Source organism: Acanthochromis polyacanthus, chromosome 2 (genome assembly GCF_021347895.1).
Source record: "Acanthochromis polyacanthus isolate Apoly-LR-REF ecotype Palm Island chromosome 2, KAUST_Apoly_ChrSc, whole genome shotgun sequence".
Lineage (NCBI taxonomy): Eukaryota > Metazoa > Chordata > Actinopteri > Pomacentridae > Acanthochromis > Acanthochromis polyacanthus.
This window is the reverse complement of record NC_067114.1, coordinates 43004951-43024303: the sequence shown is the minus strand read 5'-3', so window position 1 is coordinate 43024303 and position 19353 is coordinate 43004951. Positions and strand designations below refer to the sequence as shown.

The following is a 19353-nucleotide window of genomic DNA, read 5'->3' as shown; positions in this document are numbered from 1 at the left end:
CATTTGTGACAAAATATCATCCTCAGTTTGAGTCTCTTCTGTTGAATTTCATTTTGTTAAAATAAACTTTTAGACTTAAAATCATTAACTTTTAAGCAGTTGTCACTTAGATGCATGGATGTCTTTTTAAATGCAAATCTACCGATCAGAGCTTAGATTTTAAGAAGATAAAAGAAACAATCATGCAGGAGACCAGAAGGAAGAGACTTGAAGATGAAGGCGGGCAGTGACTGTATTCAGAGTTCCTGAATAATTGGGCACAGGAGGAGAAAGGACAGGGGGATAGTAGCCGAGAGGCGGGCACAAAGGGGCCGAGGAGCTGGTATTTCCAGCAGCGATAAGGACGTTCTCAATTCAGTCTATGCTCACCGATGCAGGAGCTCCCATCGAGCAGGTAGGAGCCATTGTCATGGAAACCACTTCTGCATTCACAGTGGTACCAGCCGGGCAGGTTGACACAGCGGGAGTGGTTGTGGCACTCAATCAGGCCCTCGGCGCACTCGTCGATATCTGAGGACACACACACACACACACACACACACACACACACACACACACACACACACACACACACACACACACACACACACACACACACACACACACACACACACACACACACACACACACACACACACACACACGCACACGCACGACGGCATCAGTCCAAGTTATTTACCTGGCAGCAAACATGAAAGTGAAACTTGGGCTCATTTGTGTCATCCGATGTTTCTTTGATCTGTGCTAGCTGCAACGGGGCAGGTTGGATCTAATCAGAACGAACCGAGCCGGGTCAACGGTTGCTCGCATTAGACCGCCAACATCTCTGCCACCTGCCTGCCGGAGCGAGGATCAAAGTGTTCTAGAAATCACACCGTTTGGCTGCAGAGTTGTTCCCATTGTGCACTTTTTTCTTCTCTATTTGTACCTCCTCGCTCGTTCTGCTGTTTCTATTCAGCTCGCTTTGTCTCCGGCGTGCATACGCATGCCCAGCCCAGAGGTGTTGGGTCTCTGCACCTCCTCGGGAGAGTAAATCTCTCTCATCCATTATGTATGGTGTGAGCTCTGCTGCTCATCTGCAGCTCTGTTGCTTCTGGCTGTAAAAGAAAGAAGAAGCCAACCTGCACACGCACCTTCGTTAAAGTGTGACCTTCAGCAACATCTCCACTTCCCTAAATGCAAACCGTAGAAAACAGAGAAAGCTGGAAAAGGAGCCGCTCATTAGCTGTCACGTGTATGGGTCAAGCAAATCAACGAGGAAAAAGTGCAGCAGTTTGTAGCTTGACCAGTAGGCATTTCTCATATTATGTAACGGATTCTACATCAGTCTATAGAGAATCTTTGTACTCTGTCAAGTTCAGTTGATTCCACTAAAAAAAAATTGTTTTTTCATGTCAGTTTGTGAGCTAAATCATGTCTGGAAAAAGCAGATGATGTCCCACACGAATTTCAAACATTCATTCGTGGCTGATTCCTGCATAATTTATTATACTGGTGTTGGCTTAAAAAAATGAATCCATGTTTTACTAAAATCTGCCGTGTTTTGTCGACCTCATCCTGCTGGTGTTTAGTCTCCTTAAAGGTCCCAAATTGTGCCCTATTTCAGCAAATTAATCTAACCCTCAAATACAGTGGACTAAAAAGTTTTCAGACACCTTGAGAATTTCACATAATCTCAAATATTATCATGAAATATTGGTGGCAAAATCTTTTTGTGTTTCAAAAAGTGTGGCTGAAATAGACAAACACAAACAAATACACATTTTATATAGTTTTTTGTATATTGTGTACAAGAAAAACTAACAAAACTAAATTCTTGACAGTTTGGTTTATCTTCCAAGTTGTTGGCTCGTCTGTATTTCTGCAGAGTGTATCCAACTGCTGGCTATCTGGCGGCAGCTGTAGCATTCCTGGCTGAGAATCTGTATCTTCAGGGCTTTTTCCTGTGTTAGGTTCCTTGTTATAGGATTTTTTTGTCTCTGAAGAACTTTCAAATGTGCTGTCTTTATACAGACATGAAGCACTGCAACAAAAATGGTGTATTTTAACAATAAAAAGCACGACCTTCGTTAGTGGATCACTGGTACCAAAATCACCCAATACTCAAAATTTCTTATGTATTTTTATGAAACCAATCAATTTTAAGTTTTTAATGGCCTTGTAGGATTTGTTTAGTATTCTGGCTCTGACTGCATTAAAATAAATTGCACTTGAAGACCTAAGAGTGATTCTTAATGCAACATTTCACAAATGCATGGGGTGTAAGAAGCTTTTTTCTACCACTTCACTTCCAGAATGGGTCGTGGAAATTTTAAGCTCACAATACTGCAAAGACGAGCTATGTTACTACAGCGGTATAACCCTTAGTTTCAGCTTTATATGCAGGTGACTGGTGCAGACCACACCTCCGTCAGAAAGAAGACTCACACTGCATCTGTGATTGTTAGTGTGGAGCAAAACTGTTTCCATGAGTTCTAATTTTCTCACTTAGTCATCATTTGACATGGAAACATCTCTGAATTCACAGCATGGCCATGTATTTGGTAAATTGTGAGACTACATTGAGGGTATAAAATCTGTTGTTTTGCAGTGCACAACGGCAGCTTGACTGTGACTGCTGGTTAACATGCAGTCTTTATAATCTGCATTCCAGTCCTTATTGTTATTGGTTTGTTGTCTGACAACAGAAGCAGAAAAATATGTGAATGGGGACAGCTTTATTTGGAATTTGACTGTATTAAAATACAGTGTATGTGAGCACAGATAGCAGGAGAGAAGCGAACACATGTAAACACCACTGAAGTGCAACAGGCAACATTAAAAACTATAGTAACCTAGTCAGTCCTTCTTCACTCATTTGACATCAAGTTTCCACCATTTCTGATTGCCCCTTAGCATTACAGTTTCCACAGAGCTCTGACTTGTAATCATACAATCAAATCTAATTTTAAGACACATTACACGTGGAACATGTGAACCTAAATATTTTCTCATTGTTATGGCAGGTATAGTATAGTATGTGCTTTCAAATTCTCACAGCTTTCTTGCATCCAAATTTTTAAGACAAACCAATTGCAGTAAAGACGGATTTTCTTTATATGGGCCCTGTGTTTACAGCTGGGCTCTATAGTTTAGGCTTCAGAGTGAAAATGACAATGTTAGTTAATAAAACAACAAGAGAGGAATCGGTCATCACTCTATCAGATTGTTCCAGATGAGGTTCAGGAGTCATATTCTCCTGGGTTAACTTTGATTCAAATCCCATCAATAACTGAAGCTGATGAACTTTACAGTTTTGAACCAGGACCAATTATTTAAACAAAGTACTCCTTGTGTTGCATCTACTCTCACATGTAGGTCGCTTTGGATAAAAGTCTCTGCTAAATGAAATTGTAGAACTGTAAATATAATGCATGCTAATCTAGATCTGCAGATGTAATTTCAATCATGTATCAGATCCATCAACATATAAGTAAATGCAATCAGTCAAGACTAGTCGAAATGGAACAAGTTGGTGAAAGTCACCTCTGACTGTTTTAAATCTGTACATACAGTACAAACAGTATTACAGGTGAAATTACATCTTGCTTCTAAACAAGCTGCTAAAGTCCTATAGGATCTGGTTTCGAGCTGCAAATGACACAAAAAACCAACAGTTTTGGAAAAAACTAACTTGTTTGTTTTACTAACTTGAACTTGGATGAAAATATCAGTATCAGTTTCATCTTTTATACGCCTTTCACTTGATTGTTCTGTCATTAGCGAACAAGATACTCTATAAAAACAGAAGACGTCTATTTATAGAGACAGATCCATCTTTTCATCAGTGTAGATTGTGTTTCTTGACTGAATACCAGCCCGCCTCATTTTTTGTTTGCATTCATACTTGACATTTTATGAAAACAGACAGCCATCTGATCTGCCCGAGGTGCTTCTGACTGATAATATTGATCTTCTAAACAAACTCCCAGAAAGACAGCAATTTTCCAACCAAAAAAAAAGCCTGAATATTTATTTAATCAAAGTTTTTTCCCTTTTGAGAAAGTTGTGTTTCTCTCTAATAGATATTCATCTCAAAAAAAAAGAAGAAGAAAAAATGAAATGGATGCTTATCTGCATAATTCCAAACTTGGCTAACATATTCAGAGAATACTGAGAATACACAAACACAGCAAGATGCAAACCAGTGTGAGCGAAAACAGGGATTTTTTGAGAAGAATATGAATTTTAGTTAAGGAAGAGATGTTTATAGAGATAGTTTGGGGTCTAGAGAAGAATAGGAAGACAGAATAGATTTGATCTTAAGCTGTGGTCCTGTTCGTGGTGCCGCAGACCTGCTGTGGAAGCCGACGTTCGGCTTTAAGAACACACACTCTTATCTGTGTACAAATATAAGGCAGAGTCAGGTTGATCCGTTTAGCAGTGTGTGTTGAAGCTGTGCTGTTGGCCTGCTGCACTGTAGGTAATAAGACGTGACAGCTGCCTGGAGGGTTGCCCGCTCTCAGCCTCTCGGGTCAAAGATCCGGTCAGAGTTGCACCAAAAGATTCCCTCTCTGACATCCCACTGAAACCGACCAAGATTGGAGGTGATTGGTGGCTGAGAGCAACTAACCCTTCAACAAAAGAGCAGCGCTGTGTCAGCTACGCGAGAGGGCAGGCGTGCATTTGGTTGGGCTACTGCATGCACAACGTGCAGTCATTTAATCCCGCAGCCTTCCGCAGAGAGCCAGCACATCATTAACTTTCATTAGTTTAAAATGACTGCGGTACAAATTAATAGGAATATTTTTACATTTCTAATTGGTTACTGCAATAATTCTGTAGCTTCGCTCGCGTTTTAACCCTCTGAACTGCATGACCCGCCATCTATGCACCATTTATCAGTGTCAGAAACTGTAAAAACACAAAGAATCACACAGATTATTAACTCTCTGATGGTCTTTGAAGTACTCATCTGTCAAACAAACCAATTCGGCATTGCTCGCAGCAGACCACACATGGAGAAACTGACAAAATATTCTGCACAATATGCATTTTTCTACATATGCATGAATCTGTACAATACCAGGATCTCTTATATCAGTATTTGTACTCATTAATATGTATAATACTGTTATTTTCCACATCCAGAGGAACACTACACTACTCTTCAGAGGTTTGGGGTCACCTAGAAATGTCCTTATATTTAAAAGAAAAGTCTTTTTTTTTCAGTGAAGACAACTAAATGACTATTCTAGTTGGAAACAGCTGATTTTTAATGGAATATCTCCATAGGGGTACAGAGGAACATTTCCAGCAACCATCACTCCTGTGTTCTAATGCTACATTGTGTTAGCTAATGGTGTTGAAAGGCTCATTGATGATTAGAAAACCCTTGTGCAGTTATGTTAGCACATGAATAAAAGCGTGAGTTTACGTGGAAAACATGAAATCGCCTGGGGGAACCCACACTTTTGAACGGCAGTGTATATTTTTGCTACGTATATTAAAAATACAGGGACTTTTCAGCTGAACTAGGTTTAACTGCAGGCTGTGCTTACACAGAAAATAAGCACAAATAGGAAATAATAAAATATCTAAAGAGTGTTTTTCTCCAGTGTTGGTAACATTGAGAAAAACATTGTACATGTGGAATCCAGTTTTCTTTTTCATTTTTTTTGTGTGAAATAATCATAAAAATTAGAGGGTTAATTATAGGTACATTTTTACATTAAGTCAGTATGTTGCGATTGATGTATTTTCTCTGGCATCACTACCATACAGCTGCGGTAGGAAGAAGAGGACGCCATCAACCTCATGGCTGCAGATGACCACTGCAAACTGTGTTTATTGCCACAAATCAAATCCAGAGTAACCACTGCACGGAACTGAACCCTTCATTCTTGCAGTCAAGGCAAGAAGATTAGTTCTCCTGACTCCTGTGCTCCTGTAGCAACATTATACTGTTTTCATTTTACTGAAACAACTATTACATGCAACTGCAGCCACACTATTCAAAGCAGGTAAACTAAAGGCCATCTTTGACTCCTGGAAAAGTATTGGAAAGAAAATTAACAAGATAAAAAGTGTAACTTGAGACTGATTGGATCACATAACACATGGAATCGACTTTGTGGCTGTTTGACTTTACAGTCTCCTCTGTTAGCTTCAAATTCACGAACAACTGGAGTTAAGGGGTTTGGAAAAACAGGCAGGGAGGGATAAATCTTCAGCATCTTGAGATGGAAATCGCAATGAACAGAAATGAACACACTGGGAAAATAATGAAGCTGCCTTTTCATAATATACAACATTTCGTCATTGCAAATCTCTCTGAGTTGTGTGGAAACAGAAAGACCGTTGAGTCTATTTAACCCTGAGAAGGAACACAGCAACCATCAGTCACTGGAGCTGCACGGAGAAGGTTAGCGGCTGACAGCGGCTCTAATGTACAACACAGGCAGACCACATTTCACTTTCTGCAGCATACAGTGCAGCTAATGAACCGACAATGCAGTGCCTGTCTGCTGCAAATCTTGCTGCCACTGCTACCCATAACGTACAATGCTTAGTGTAAATTAGGATCATGGGAAGATGAGTATTCGTGCATCCATTAAATTTGCAAGTTGCTGACATACACACTTATGCATGAAGCAATAAGCCTGAACATTAAAACCACTGACAGGTTCAGTTAGTTAAAAACATTGGCCATCACATTACAATAGAATGTTTGCTGGAAGCTTTTTGGACTTAAAAGCTGTTGTAGACCAAGCACATCCTCCTTTGAGTTTTCCATTAAATGACCAAAATAACCCCAGAATGGTCTAAAATGAGTTCATAACTGTCCACATCTACCCACAGTGTCCATATTGAGTTAAAAATGGCCCAAAATTACAAAAAATTGTTTCAAATTACAAATAAATGTTAAAATTTGAGATTAAAATTGTCCACGATAACTCAAAAACTGTCAGAAATGACAAAAATATGTTCTAAATGACAAAGACTCCTAAAATTAGTTCAAAATTGTCCACAAAAAGCCTCATAATTCTTCAAAATTATATAAAACATATCTGAAATGCCTAAAAAAATGTCCAAAAATGACTTGCAACATGTGCAAATTTACTCAAAACTTCTACCCAGTGACAAAAACGTGTCCAAAATCTTTATAGCATGACTAAAACGAAATAGAAGTTATCCACCTGGAACTGTTGATGCATCATGGAGCACTATCAGATTCTATTTAAATGGCTTGTCCAAAATCACCCAAAAATGGTCTAAAATGAATTAATAACTCTTTGCACTGACCCAAAAGTGTGCATATTGAGGTAAAAATTGCCCAAAATGACAAAAAAAATTGTTCCAAGCGACAAAGAAATGTCAAAAATAAGACTATAATTGCCTACAATAACTCAAAAACTGTCAGAAAAGACAAATATATATTGTGAATGACAACGACATTGTTTGAATGACTCAAAAGTTGCCCCAAATGCCTCGTAATTGTTTGAAATGACTCAACTCTAGTCTCTAAAATGCACCAATAACAGAGAGATGCATGGAACTGAAAGGATCCACTGCAACATTTCCAGTGCAGCCAAACACCACACACCAAACCTCCAAAAGATTCCACGTCAATGCCCCAACAGAGCTGCTTTGGTGGCACCATGGGGATCTACACAGTATGAAGCAGGTGGTTTCAATCTTATGTTTCATCCATGTATGCTTCTGGATCTGCAAAATGGAGTTTCATGCAAAACGTCACCTTAGTTTGCATAAAGGAGTGAATACGTTTCTTGAGAAAAACAGGTTTGAAAAGATGAAAAACTGTAAATGCAAAGTTTGGAAATTTAGAGTACACAAATAACAGGCAACGGTGCTGCCCGCCTCCCTAATAACAACAATCCTGCACTGCTCTCCAACGTATCGGTCCAAAATTTATGAAAAGCGACACATTCTAAAATGCTTTTCATTGCGACTACAAAACGCTGACACTTAAATTGTGACTTGTGTGAGGTACAGTAATTTTCTTTCAAGCTGCCATAGAAAAAATCTTATAATTCCTTCTTTCTTTCTATGTATGCTTGCAATATATTTTAAAAAGCAAAACCTCACTGCCTTGTCTAGGTTGAAAATTCAGATTTTTATCACGTATGACTCAGGCTCCCTCTCTGTTTTATCCATTTCTGCAGTTTATCTTCTGTATTTTACAACTTTAATTACATGAAACAGGGTACAGGGACATGTCAGTGCATTGAATTTGAAACAAAAGACGAGGAAAGTGCAACACCTACTACCTGAAACTCAAAGGTGTGTGAAGGTGTTTACATTTATAATGGGTGAACAGTATAGAAACAGAGTATTTTAGGACAGAGGGTTCCTGTTTGCGGAAATCAGCCAGGTGACCTCAGTACACATGACCATGTGTTAGATTTGCTGAAAAAAAGGCTGTTGCTACAGCAGAGACAATTTTGTTTTTGTGTTCTTGCAAAATACATTGTTCTGCAGCAGTTGCCTTGATTGCAGATAGTAAGTGGTTTGCCCAAGTAAAGAGAAGCGACTTTTTTGTTAAGTTCTGATGGTACAGTACAGCTAATGAAACTGCCCTCCAGAGTGGCTCGTTGTGTTCGTTTAAAGGTCAGCACTTGGTTTGCAATCTTCAGTGGTGTCTAAAAACAAAACTCTACACAAAATTTCCCTTTTACAAAGCCCACAGTAAACTAAGGCCATTGATCAGATCAGTTCCATGTCACATATGAATGTTCAGTGTTAATAATTTGGGTGTAAACATAGCCCAAAGTCAAAATGCTCCTGAAACGACAAGCACTCTAACCTGAACCACCCGTCTCCTGGGTACCACTCATAGGATCATTTTACTACCACCCTGACTGACTGCAGGAAAAAGAAATGTTTCAACTTTGCATGGTTCATTTTAGGCACAAAAACTACTTCTGTTTTCGTTCAGGTTTTATCTGTGGGCTTCTAAATTCAAAAGAGTAGCCCCTTCGGATGCTTCTGAACAATGTTTTTCTTGGTCAAACAGGGGACAGTGCAACATGAGTGTGTGTACATGCAGACTTTCATTGTTCTTTCTATTTATTACTTTTATTATATCAAGCATATTTGTAGTTTTTAAGTGTACTATGGGGAAACGCTCCCAGCAGTTCCGTTTTTTTGTGTACAATGGCAACAAAGGCTACTCTACTGTGCTCTGCTCTGTCTTCTTCAGGCTTAGAGAATGACCACAATTTTGGTTCAAATACAGCATCATTGCAGCCATTATTACAACAATACGCACATTAAGAGTATGGAACTGTCATATTTTTTTTAAAGAAATGCTGTCTTTAGGTTTGAAATTAGGAATAAAATAAGAAAAGTTAAATAAAATAAATAAAACATGTCATTAATCCTGAAGAAAGCTCTTGTGCCAGATATTGCTCAGAAAAAAAACAATGACGCAGTGACTGTAAGTAGATACAAGTATGATACAATGCTGGAATATCGTCATTATACTAAAATGAGGCCAGAATTAATTACGCTGAGGTAATAAATAATATCACACATGACAATGAAAAGAAGAAATAAAATACTGCATCCCAAAAGAAAAAAAAATGTAAATGAAATACTGCACAGTACACTGACAATGTTGTATGTCAAAGTAAAATATCATACAAGTAATCAAAACAAAAATTAAATATCACACATGAAAATGAAATACTACATATGAGACATTACCTGCACATTACCTGCTGCACATGGAACTGGCATTGCACAAACTACTGAGAAATAATAGCATCAAAGATACTGATATTATTGTTTAGAACAAAGTGTCTGATGTTTTCAATCCCACAGAAAGGGGAGGAGTTTTACAGTTTGATGGCCATTGGTAGAAAAGTACCGTTCTCTGCTGCACTGAACGATAAACTGTCTTATGTTTTGCTGACCTCTTCATCTACCCTGACCTCCTCCCGACACAGATGTGATGAGGCTAAAACCACGATACAGCACTGTTTTCCTTCATAATAACTATCGTGGTCACTCAGGTTCACCATCACAAGGCAACCAAACTAAGAGTTGTAACAAGTCACTTGCAAACAACAGTCAACCCTGAAACAACCAGGAAATGTCGAGCAAGGAAAGACACTGAATTACTCCCTATAAAGTATCTACTGCCAGCTCTGTGCTGTTCACCTGCTGTGGATATAAACCTGCAGTACAGAGCAAAATCAGCAAAAAACTGTGTCTCTTCTGACTGCACTGCATCGCCTCGGTGAGCGATTCTCAATGAACAGGCCACGACCTCTTACTGCAATGTTGGCTACAGGGTTGTAAAGATGTTACCTGACAAAAACTGACACCTACTAGTGTTGCTGGGAGAAGCAGCACTCAGTAAAAACTCCCAGTATTCTGTGATAGCACTGTTTTGTGCCAGAAGTGTTGACGAGGAGCAGAATGCGGATGAGCAGCTTCCTCAAAGATTAAGGGATTCTCCTTAGTATGCACAAAGGCTGCACAATCCATTGTTTCAGCATCGTGATGTGAACTAAAGCAAATTAACTCCAACACATCATGCTACAACTTTGTGTTTTGCTGCTTAATACAAAAAAAGGAAAGTCATTTTGCATGACTAATCTACAAGAGAAGCCTGGTAAAACATAATTTACTCTGATTTAAGGGGTTTGGGATACATGGTGTTTCTTAGACTTAATTCACAAGACACTTTTTTTACATGCACACACATGTGCACTGCAAAATGAGGAAAAGATAGAAAAAATAAGATTTGGTTGCAGATATATATTTGGATGCAGATGTATATTATATGACTTTGAATGCAATTATTCTACAAGGTCAACTCTTTCCAATTACAGATATTTAAGTCATCTGTTGAAAAATCATGTTTGTTTGGTTTTTTTTCTCATATCACAATGTCTATTGCAGAAAAATCATTATGTTTCTTTCCAACATTGTGCAGCTTTAGTCTTCACTGAGCCTTTAAGAATCAACAGACATGTACAACAACACCATACTGCCCGTCTATGTACTGGATATTTTCCACAGCAGATCTTTCATGAAGATCTGGTGTGTGCATTGCTGCTGCCAGTTCAGACAATGAGAGAAGAGATTTTCAGTTCCTTGAATGATTTCAAGAGAGGAAACCTACACCAATCCTTCTGTACCAGTGTATGTACTGATGCAAAGACAAGTGGTTCTCTGGCCTCAGAGCCCAGGTACGGTGGATCACTGCACTTAGAGCTAGCCAGCGTTTCACTATATATAACACAATGACATACTCCAAGTTCTCACCAAGCCTTCACAATGTACCAGTGATGTCAGTAGTAAATACCTCAAATGTCATACTGGCAGTGGACTCCTGCTTGAAAAGAACATGGACGCTGACCACAAACTGCTTCTGTGACGCACCAAAGGCTTTCAAGAACTTGTCACCACCACAGTAAATGGCCAGTGTCCACAAATAGACTCACAAATTGACTGAAACTACAGTGGTTAAAGGTTCAACAGGGTCTATTTCACCAGTTTGTCACAGTACCTGTACCAGAGTATTAACAATATTTCCCTGCAGACAAAAAACCGCTGTACTTCCAACGGAGTTTGGAGATCCATCAACGAATGATGGTGCACTTAAAAATGTTTTATGTTCTCTTTTGGCGAAACATCATAACTGTGTCCTCCACGTGGGTCTCAGAAGTGTTCATGAACACAGGTCTCAGAGAGGTTTTATTAGACCGAATATGAGAAATACTCCCTGCAATAAATGATGTTTATCAAGAAATGGTTTCTCTCCTTTGTGCTTTAGCACAATTGCCCTTCAAGGACATAAAATTGAGCACTTTTCTAGTTCTGGGTCCATACTTTGTCGATATTCATTTGTCATACAGTCTATAAGCATCATTCACCCGTCTGAAATTGCTTGACTTGTTAAAATCAATCAAAATCCCTGTGTCAGATGTTTAATTTTAGCGTTCTACACTCATTACCCCCACCTCCTCTCAACACGTGCAGTCCTCTACTGTGTAAGTTTATAAAAAAAAATCTTCTATTAACTGCATGAAGCTCATTAATTCCATATTTAGCAGCTCTGTTGAAAGGAAACTCTCTACATCAAGGTGGGAGGAATGAGGAGAACAAAAACAATTGTATAAAACTGAATCCACATCCTGTATGTAGAACGCTCTGATTCTATTCATGTGTGCCGTGCAACCGTCAGACATCATTCCGTTTCCCTGCTGTCAGCTCCTCTAGCTTCATTTTTGAATAAAAAGCTAAGACATGTTGCTGATTCAAGTTGGAGGTTTTTTTATTCCAGGAAGGGATATTCGGATACCAAAATTAATATCCGGATACCGCCGTAGCGAACAAATATTCGGATATTCGGGATATTTGGGTCCAGCCCTAACATGTATAAAACTTTCATTTGTCTTCTCATAATTTTTAATTGTGTTGTTGAAACTGGCATTGAACTGTTTTCTTCCTTTTTATACAGTTTTTTTGTAAGAACATGGCATTAGAATTTCTAATCTGGGAGCCAACAGAGTCTTATTTATCTCAAAGGGAGAGTCCATGATTGTGAATAAAGTTGGTTGATATTTAGCTAGTGAGCAGATTTAGACCATAAATGAGCTAGAACATGAAGAGAACCTCCCAAAACGGTCTTGTGAGGACTGATCCAAGCCATCTTGCTTGTTCACCATTTATGGCTGGTCTGCGTATGAACACAGACAACATACAAACACAACACAATGAGGCTGCCTTCTTATGCAACTAAACTGCATTCTTAATTATGTTTTGAGGAAACCTTATTTTCTCCCAGACTGCATTTGTTAATCACAAATATGCTTAAATTCAACATATTTTTAGCTACACTACCAGTCAAAAGTTTGGGGTCACTTAGAACTGTCCTTATATTTGAAAGAAAAGCAGTTATTTTCAATGAAGATAACATTAAATTAATCAGAAATCCAGTCTAGACATTGTTAATGTGGTAAATGACTATTCTAGCTGCTGATTTTTAATGGAATATCTCCATAGAGGTACAGAGGAACATTTCCAGCAACCATCACTCCTGTGTTCTAATGCTACATTCTGTTAGCTTATCATTTTCAAAGGCTAATTGATGATTAGAAAACCCTTGTGCAATTATGTTAGCACATGGATAAAAGTGTGAGTTTACATGGAAAACATGAAATCGCCTCGGGGAACCCACACTTTTGAACAGTAGTGTATGTTGTTTATTGCTTTATTGTTGCACCGTTTGAGCCATCCAATCATATATTAAATGGGATAGGACTCGTCACTCTGGCAATGCAAAAAATGGTGGAAAAGCTTTAAACACATAGCAAAAAGATTGTATTTTAACTAAAATCGAGATGTTTCTAAACCCAACAGTCATATTGGTGCATAAACTTCACCAAACTTCTAGCATGTAGGTATTGTTGGAAAAGCGTCATTCAAAGTGCAATATTTACCTGTTTACCTAATCCTGAATACATAGTTTTGATGCCTCAACCTAACCAAACTGGAAGACTTTCCTATTAAATCACAAATGAGAAAATACATTCATTTTAAAAAGACAAAATACGAATGCAGTTTAGTTGTAGAAGGGCGTCATTTTAGGGGAGACATGGTTGCAGAATGGATAGCTAGTGGATCATCACTGCATTTAATGAAAAAAGAATGCACTCCACTTTCAGCTCTTATTTTGATGATTTTGACATGACACTGGCACAAAAACAATATGCAGTTTTGTTTAACTGGAAATACTTCCATTTCTATGGGGTATAAATGTGGTGGAGGCCTCAAATTTCATGCTAAACCAACTTTAGTATTGTCTTTAATGACAGTGCACGTAAAAGTGATGGAGGACAGGATTTACAGTAAATTTCTTGTCTGAATCATTAACATCAGGCTTAAATCTTATGGTAATGCGCCCAGTAGCTGCATGATATCTGGCTGTCCACCAAAGGCTTAGACAGAACAATCACCCACATCAGCCTTAGATTTTAATTTTATTACATTAAACTCAAATATTCTAGATCTGAGTTATTTTTAGACATGCTTTGCAGAAACCCAGCCTGACTCACAGCAGTCATTGTAAACACAGAAATACTTAATTCCAGGAGGACTCTGTTTTTATGGAGCCCACATGTTATTTGAAACCCCATCCATCACCTGCCTAGTAAGACCTTTTTATTTAGACGTACTAAAAACTCTTTTAATTTGCAGAGTCAATAATTCCTGATGCTCAACAGTTTTATAAAGCTATTCGCTGGCTGGTGTGTGGGTACAAGTGTGTTTTAGAGTGTGTGAACAGCCTGCCATTCTCTGTCTGTGGAAGCGAAGTGGACAGATGACCTTCGTGCTGTATGAGGTACAATATGCTAAACTCGGCACACAAATACACTCCATCAATCTTTGTTACAGGCGTGGAAGGGAAAGGAAGCCAGACAGGCATTTCACATTTCCTTCTGTTTCCTCCCATCACAATGCAAAGCACTTGGAACTTTTTTGCAAGGCACCATCTTTGGATTTTCTCAATGGGGACCGAAGGCAGCGCAGATCGTGACGAGCTGTGAGTTTGAGCTCGCAGAGTAAACCTGGAATTAATCCAAACAATGTGAAAATAATCCCTGAGCTCTCTGGAGAGTCCTGTGGCCTGCCAAGCTTTACATAATCACACTCATCCCGGCCCTACTAACCTACTGAAACAACACCATGCAAAATGTCTGACGGGACGTTTACAGTAATGTGTCCTCAGACGGCAGACGATGACAACCGAAGTTTATGTTAGTTGCTTCCTCATCTGTGACCAGCAAATGTGCTTTAAATCCACAGCATACTGAATTAACGGAGCAGTTGCAAAGACCACAGAGATCAGGAGATGTTGCGCTGTCCAACACTGCTACTGCAGCAACTAAGCTCTTCTATTTCAGTATGCAGCAGATACAAAAACACAGTCAAATACAATCCCTGCAATGCTGCTGATACAGCAGTTCACCTGAATCATGAAGACAATGTGTTTTAACTTAAATGTCTAACTTAGATGCCAGCATCTTTTGACCTTACAGGTTCTAAAAATGACATTAACATTAAAGCAGCAGCAACAACTATCTGCTATGTAAAGACATACTAGAATAATTGTGACCTACACAGAAGTAGTTTATCCAAATTTCTCTGTTCTATGCTTTAGTAACCAGTCCGGCTGTGTATATTAGATCATATTCACTGTTATTGTCAGTGCACAGATACAAAGACAACTAAAGGCAGTTCAGTATCTAAATAGTAGTGCAAAAGACACAAAAAAGTGCACTATTGTATAATAATAAAAAAAGTTGTCAAACTCTAAGGCAAAAGATATTTACAATTTGGATGCACAATTTATGAAAAAGAACAGCTCTATATTGGTTGCTCCCCTGACTCACATTATTAATTTGTCAATCAGAGAAAATACGTTTCCAAATAACTGGAAAAAAGCTGTCATTACACCAATTTTAAAAATGGGTGACTGTGATTTGGTCAACAATGACCGCCCTATCTCTATTCTCCCTGTATTGTCAAAGGTACTTGAGAAAGTTGTGGCAGAGCAGGTTATAGAGTTTGTAGAAACCAATCAACTTCTTCATCCTAAACAGTTTGGCTTTAGACCAAAGTATTCAACAGAAACTGCAAATACTTGTTTTGTTGAAAACATAAAACAGTCTCTTGACTGTGGTAATGTTGTGGGGCCAGTGTTTCTTGACCTAAAAAAGGCATCTGACACTGTCAACCACAACATTCTAGTTTCCAAGCTTTCATCTTTTAACTTTTCTAAAAACACAGTTGATTCGTTCAAGTCTTACCTCCTAAATAGAGAACAGTGTGTAAAAGTTGACGGACAAACATCATCCTTTTTAAAAAAACACAATGGGAATCCCTCAAGGGTCAATTCTTGGCCCTTTGCTTTTTAGTCTTTTTATAAATGATATGCCCAAAATGTGTTCAGACAATGGCATCCAGCTTTATGCTGATGATGCAGTCATTTATGCTCCTGCTAAGTCACCTAGCAAGGCAGCAGAAATCTTGACTGACCATATGTATGGAGTCCAGCAGTGGCTGGAGCTCAATCATCTTGTTTTAAACTTAAATAAGACAGTGTCAATGTGCTTCTCCATAAGGAAATGGTGCCAACTTGAAAGATTTTGTGTGGAAATAAAGGCTCTAGAAATACAAGAAGTCAATGAATTCAAATTCTTGGGAGTCATTTTAGATCCACAGCTCAGATTTGATAAACATGAGAAGAAAATCGCCAAATCAGTAAAAAGTAATCTGAACTGTTTTAAATTAATAAGGCAGTACATACCAATTCAGGCAGCTCAGATATTTATGCACGCTATGATACTGTATGACAGTTTGGGCCCAGGGTTCACCTTCAACAATCAAAAGTCTGTCATCCTTGTATAATAAAGCCGTTAAAGTAATGGACAAAAAACCCATCTGTTGGCACCACTGCCACATTTTGAAAAAATACAATCTATTGAGCTTTGAAAGTTTCATGCAGTTTTCATTCCATAAATTAGTTTTCAAATGTATTAATAATCTTGCCCCTGAACCCTTATCCAAATTTATTCAAAGACAGAACAGTAGCAGAGTAACAAGAAGTAAGGTGAATGGAAACTGCAGCATACAAAAATGTAAGTAAACATTTGGACAGTCAGCTTTCTCTTTTAGAGGCTCTAAACTCTGGAATTCATTACCAACCGATATCAAATTAATCACAGATTTAAAACCCTTCTCTACAAAGGTCAAGTGCTGGCTAAAAGCAAATCAGAGCTGTAATCATTCTTAGTTTGCCATGTTTTTTTTTTTTTATTAACTTATTTTGAACTGGTTTGTGTAATTATTTGTTTTTATGTGAACATGTATTTTATTGTCCTTTTGTAAACTTTTCTGTTATTTTATGATGTTATATATCCTGACTTTTATATTTAAAGGCCCATCTAGGGACAAGAGTTGGAAATTAGCATTTGCTATAAACTCTCTGTGCAGCACATCAGATTCATGCTAAGTAATGGAACTATGTTAAACTGCATCCTCCCTATCAAATAAATAAATTCAATTCAATTCAATGATTACAATTAGAACTAGAAAAGCACTCAGAGACCGCAGTACTCTGCCAAGGCTGTTCATTATTTGTATCATTTTCGACGGCTGAAATCTATAAAAAAAATTAAATAATTGTGGATCAGACCACTGCAAAACTCTAATCAGCTGGTCCTTAAGTCATTTCTGACCTTTCGTGAAGATTTAATCTAAATCCATTAATCCATTTTTGAGTAGTGTTGCTCCCAGACAGACAAACAGACGGACAAACCAACACCAATCGTCACATAACAGAAATGAACAGTATGGACAGAGTGTTATATTCTCACTAAGTATATGAATTAATTACTGTGGATAGACTATAAGATAGAAAATATACATGTACAGGCAGGGATAAATAGTGGTATGAAACAGCATGAACACTATAAAAAAAGTATGAACAGTGTAAATGATGAAATATATTCAGTATATATACATTCAAGATAACCAGTATGAACACTATAAACAGTTTGACCAAGAGATACAACATGAGATGGAGGATATATGCAGTAAAAATGCAGTATATTAGTCTATATTAGTGCACGTGAGTCCCTCCTATTGAAACTCTTGGCTCTCCTTGAAGACACTACGAGTCAAAGTGCAGTCAGGAGTATTCAGCAAGTGCCCCAAAGTAGTTTTTCGTGTTCACTACCTAATTTATGTGTTCTTATTTCATTTCAGCTCAGTGCAAGAGTCTCTACTGCTGTTTTGCACTTCTCTGCTTCCCCTCCATCTTTTTCCACTCTGTGTGTCTCTCCACATAACACTTAATATATTCACAGCTACATACAATGTGTTTTTCAGTGCTAGTGTGAGGCAACAGTTGTAGCTGTATTGTAAATGAGATGTGAAAGGAAGGGGGTGGCTGACCTGCCTGTTTATTCTGGTCTGGGATGTGGGTGTTCCTGCAAAATTGTGTGTCTTTGAATGACTCACACAGATCTTTTAAACTGTGTTACATTATCTTGCGCACTCTCACTTTGACCTTTTTGGTGTTTTGCAACAACGCCTCCCAAAAATTGTGTTCCCATACAAAGGATTACAGTTTGAAAAGTGCCTCATAGTTGGTGTCAGCAACAGGACTTGTATTTAGTAGACTGGATGTTGCATCTCTGTGAGACCATCATTCCTAAATTATCCTACCTTTGTCTTTGTTTTGCCAAGTATCCACTAATATCATTTGCTGTGTGTCATGGTGAAACAGTTACAGAGACCGTAGCATAGCAAATGAAGACACAAATTGAGTGAAGATAATGTTACTTGAGTATACAGCAGCTCATTGTTTTAGCGATTCCATGAATACGGCTGAACACGTAATCATCACAGTACAACGTCAATTCAACTAAACTTCTGGAACATCGATCTGTCCAGTTAGGGAGTGTAATTGATCCTTCAGTGGGTTAATTCTACTGTTTTCAAATGTCCAATCACTGGCATGCACAAGAATAAAGTGGTGATTTTTTGAGCTGTGCATTTTACGACACTTGTGACGGCTCGTGAGTGTGGTAGGATCTTTATGTCGTTGGGTTACTGCAGACAATATTTCTGGTTGTAAATGAAACCCAAAAGGAAGGGGAAAAGGCATGGCCAACATGCCAGTTTGTTTGGGTCTGAGACGCTACTGCTCTCACAGCATATAGAGGTGCTGATTGCTGTATGAAGGACCTCTGATGTCGCCACAGGCTATGAGAGTGCTCCATTAAAATAAACCTTTGAATGCTGCCCAGAGGTTGATCCAACGTACATCCAGACATTTATAGCATCTCATTTGTGAGGTTTACACTTGGCAGCCAGCAGTGAAGAGCTGCGGATTCATCAGCAGTTTTATCGGACCTTAAACCTCCAACACACAAACTGAGATAGGCAATACCATTTCTTTCACTGTCCATATTCTGACAGAAGTCAACTCGTGGCACTTTGTGTTTTGAAAAACGAGTCAGCCCTAATCCAGCCACACGGTCTCTATTACATTATGTACTTAACATTGACAGCTTTGACCAAAAAGTGAAATATGCTTGAACTGTAGGTTCACCGCTAGGTCAGAGGTTTCAGTTTGTGATTTCCTTTGGAGTAAAGAAAATAAATCATGAGGATCTAACAAAAGGATCTGTGGCGGCTGTGTGTGGCAACCCTGAGGAACACATCAGTGTGAGAAAAGATGAAAAGATTAGTGATAAGACTGACTCCGTTCCCACTGGGTTTATATTTAGATGCTCTAAACCTCTCATTGAGCTACAGTGCATGCTC

General features: G+C 38.5%; 1 protein-coding gene across 3 annotated transcripts in view; it reads right to left on the bottom strand.

Annotated features, from left to right (window-relative positions):
• The window catches only part of LOC110955612 (protein kinase C-binding protein NELL1), a 393573-nt gene that overhangs the window by 55666 nt on the left and 318554 nt on the right, over positions 1-19353 (bottom strand). For 2 of the 3 annotated variants that reach the window (XM_051945028.1, XM_022200668.2), the window contains one exon: positions 370-510. The exons of the other annotated variant lie outside the window; for it this stretch is intronic. In XM_051945028.1, coding sequence (XP_051800988.1) covers positions 370-510 — 141 coding nt within the window. The remainder of the gene's footprint in view (positions 1-369; positions 511-19353) is intronic. 3 annotated transcript variants of the gene reach the window in all.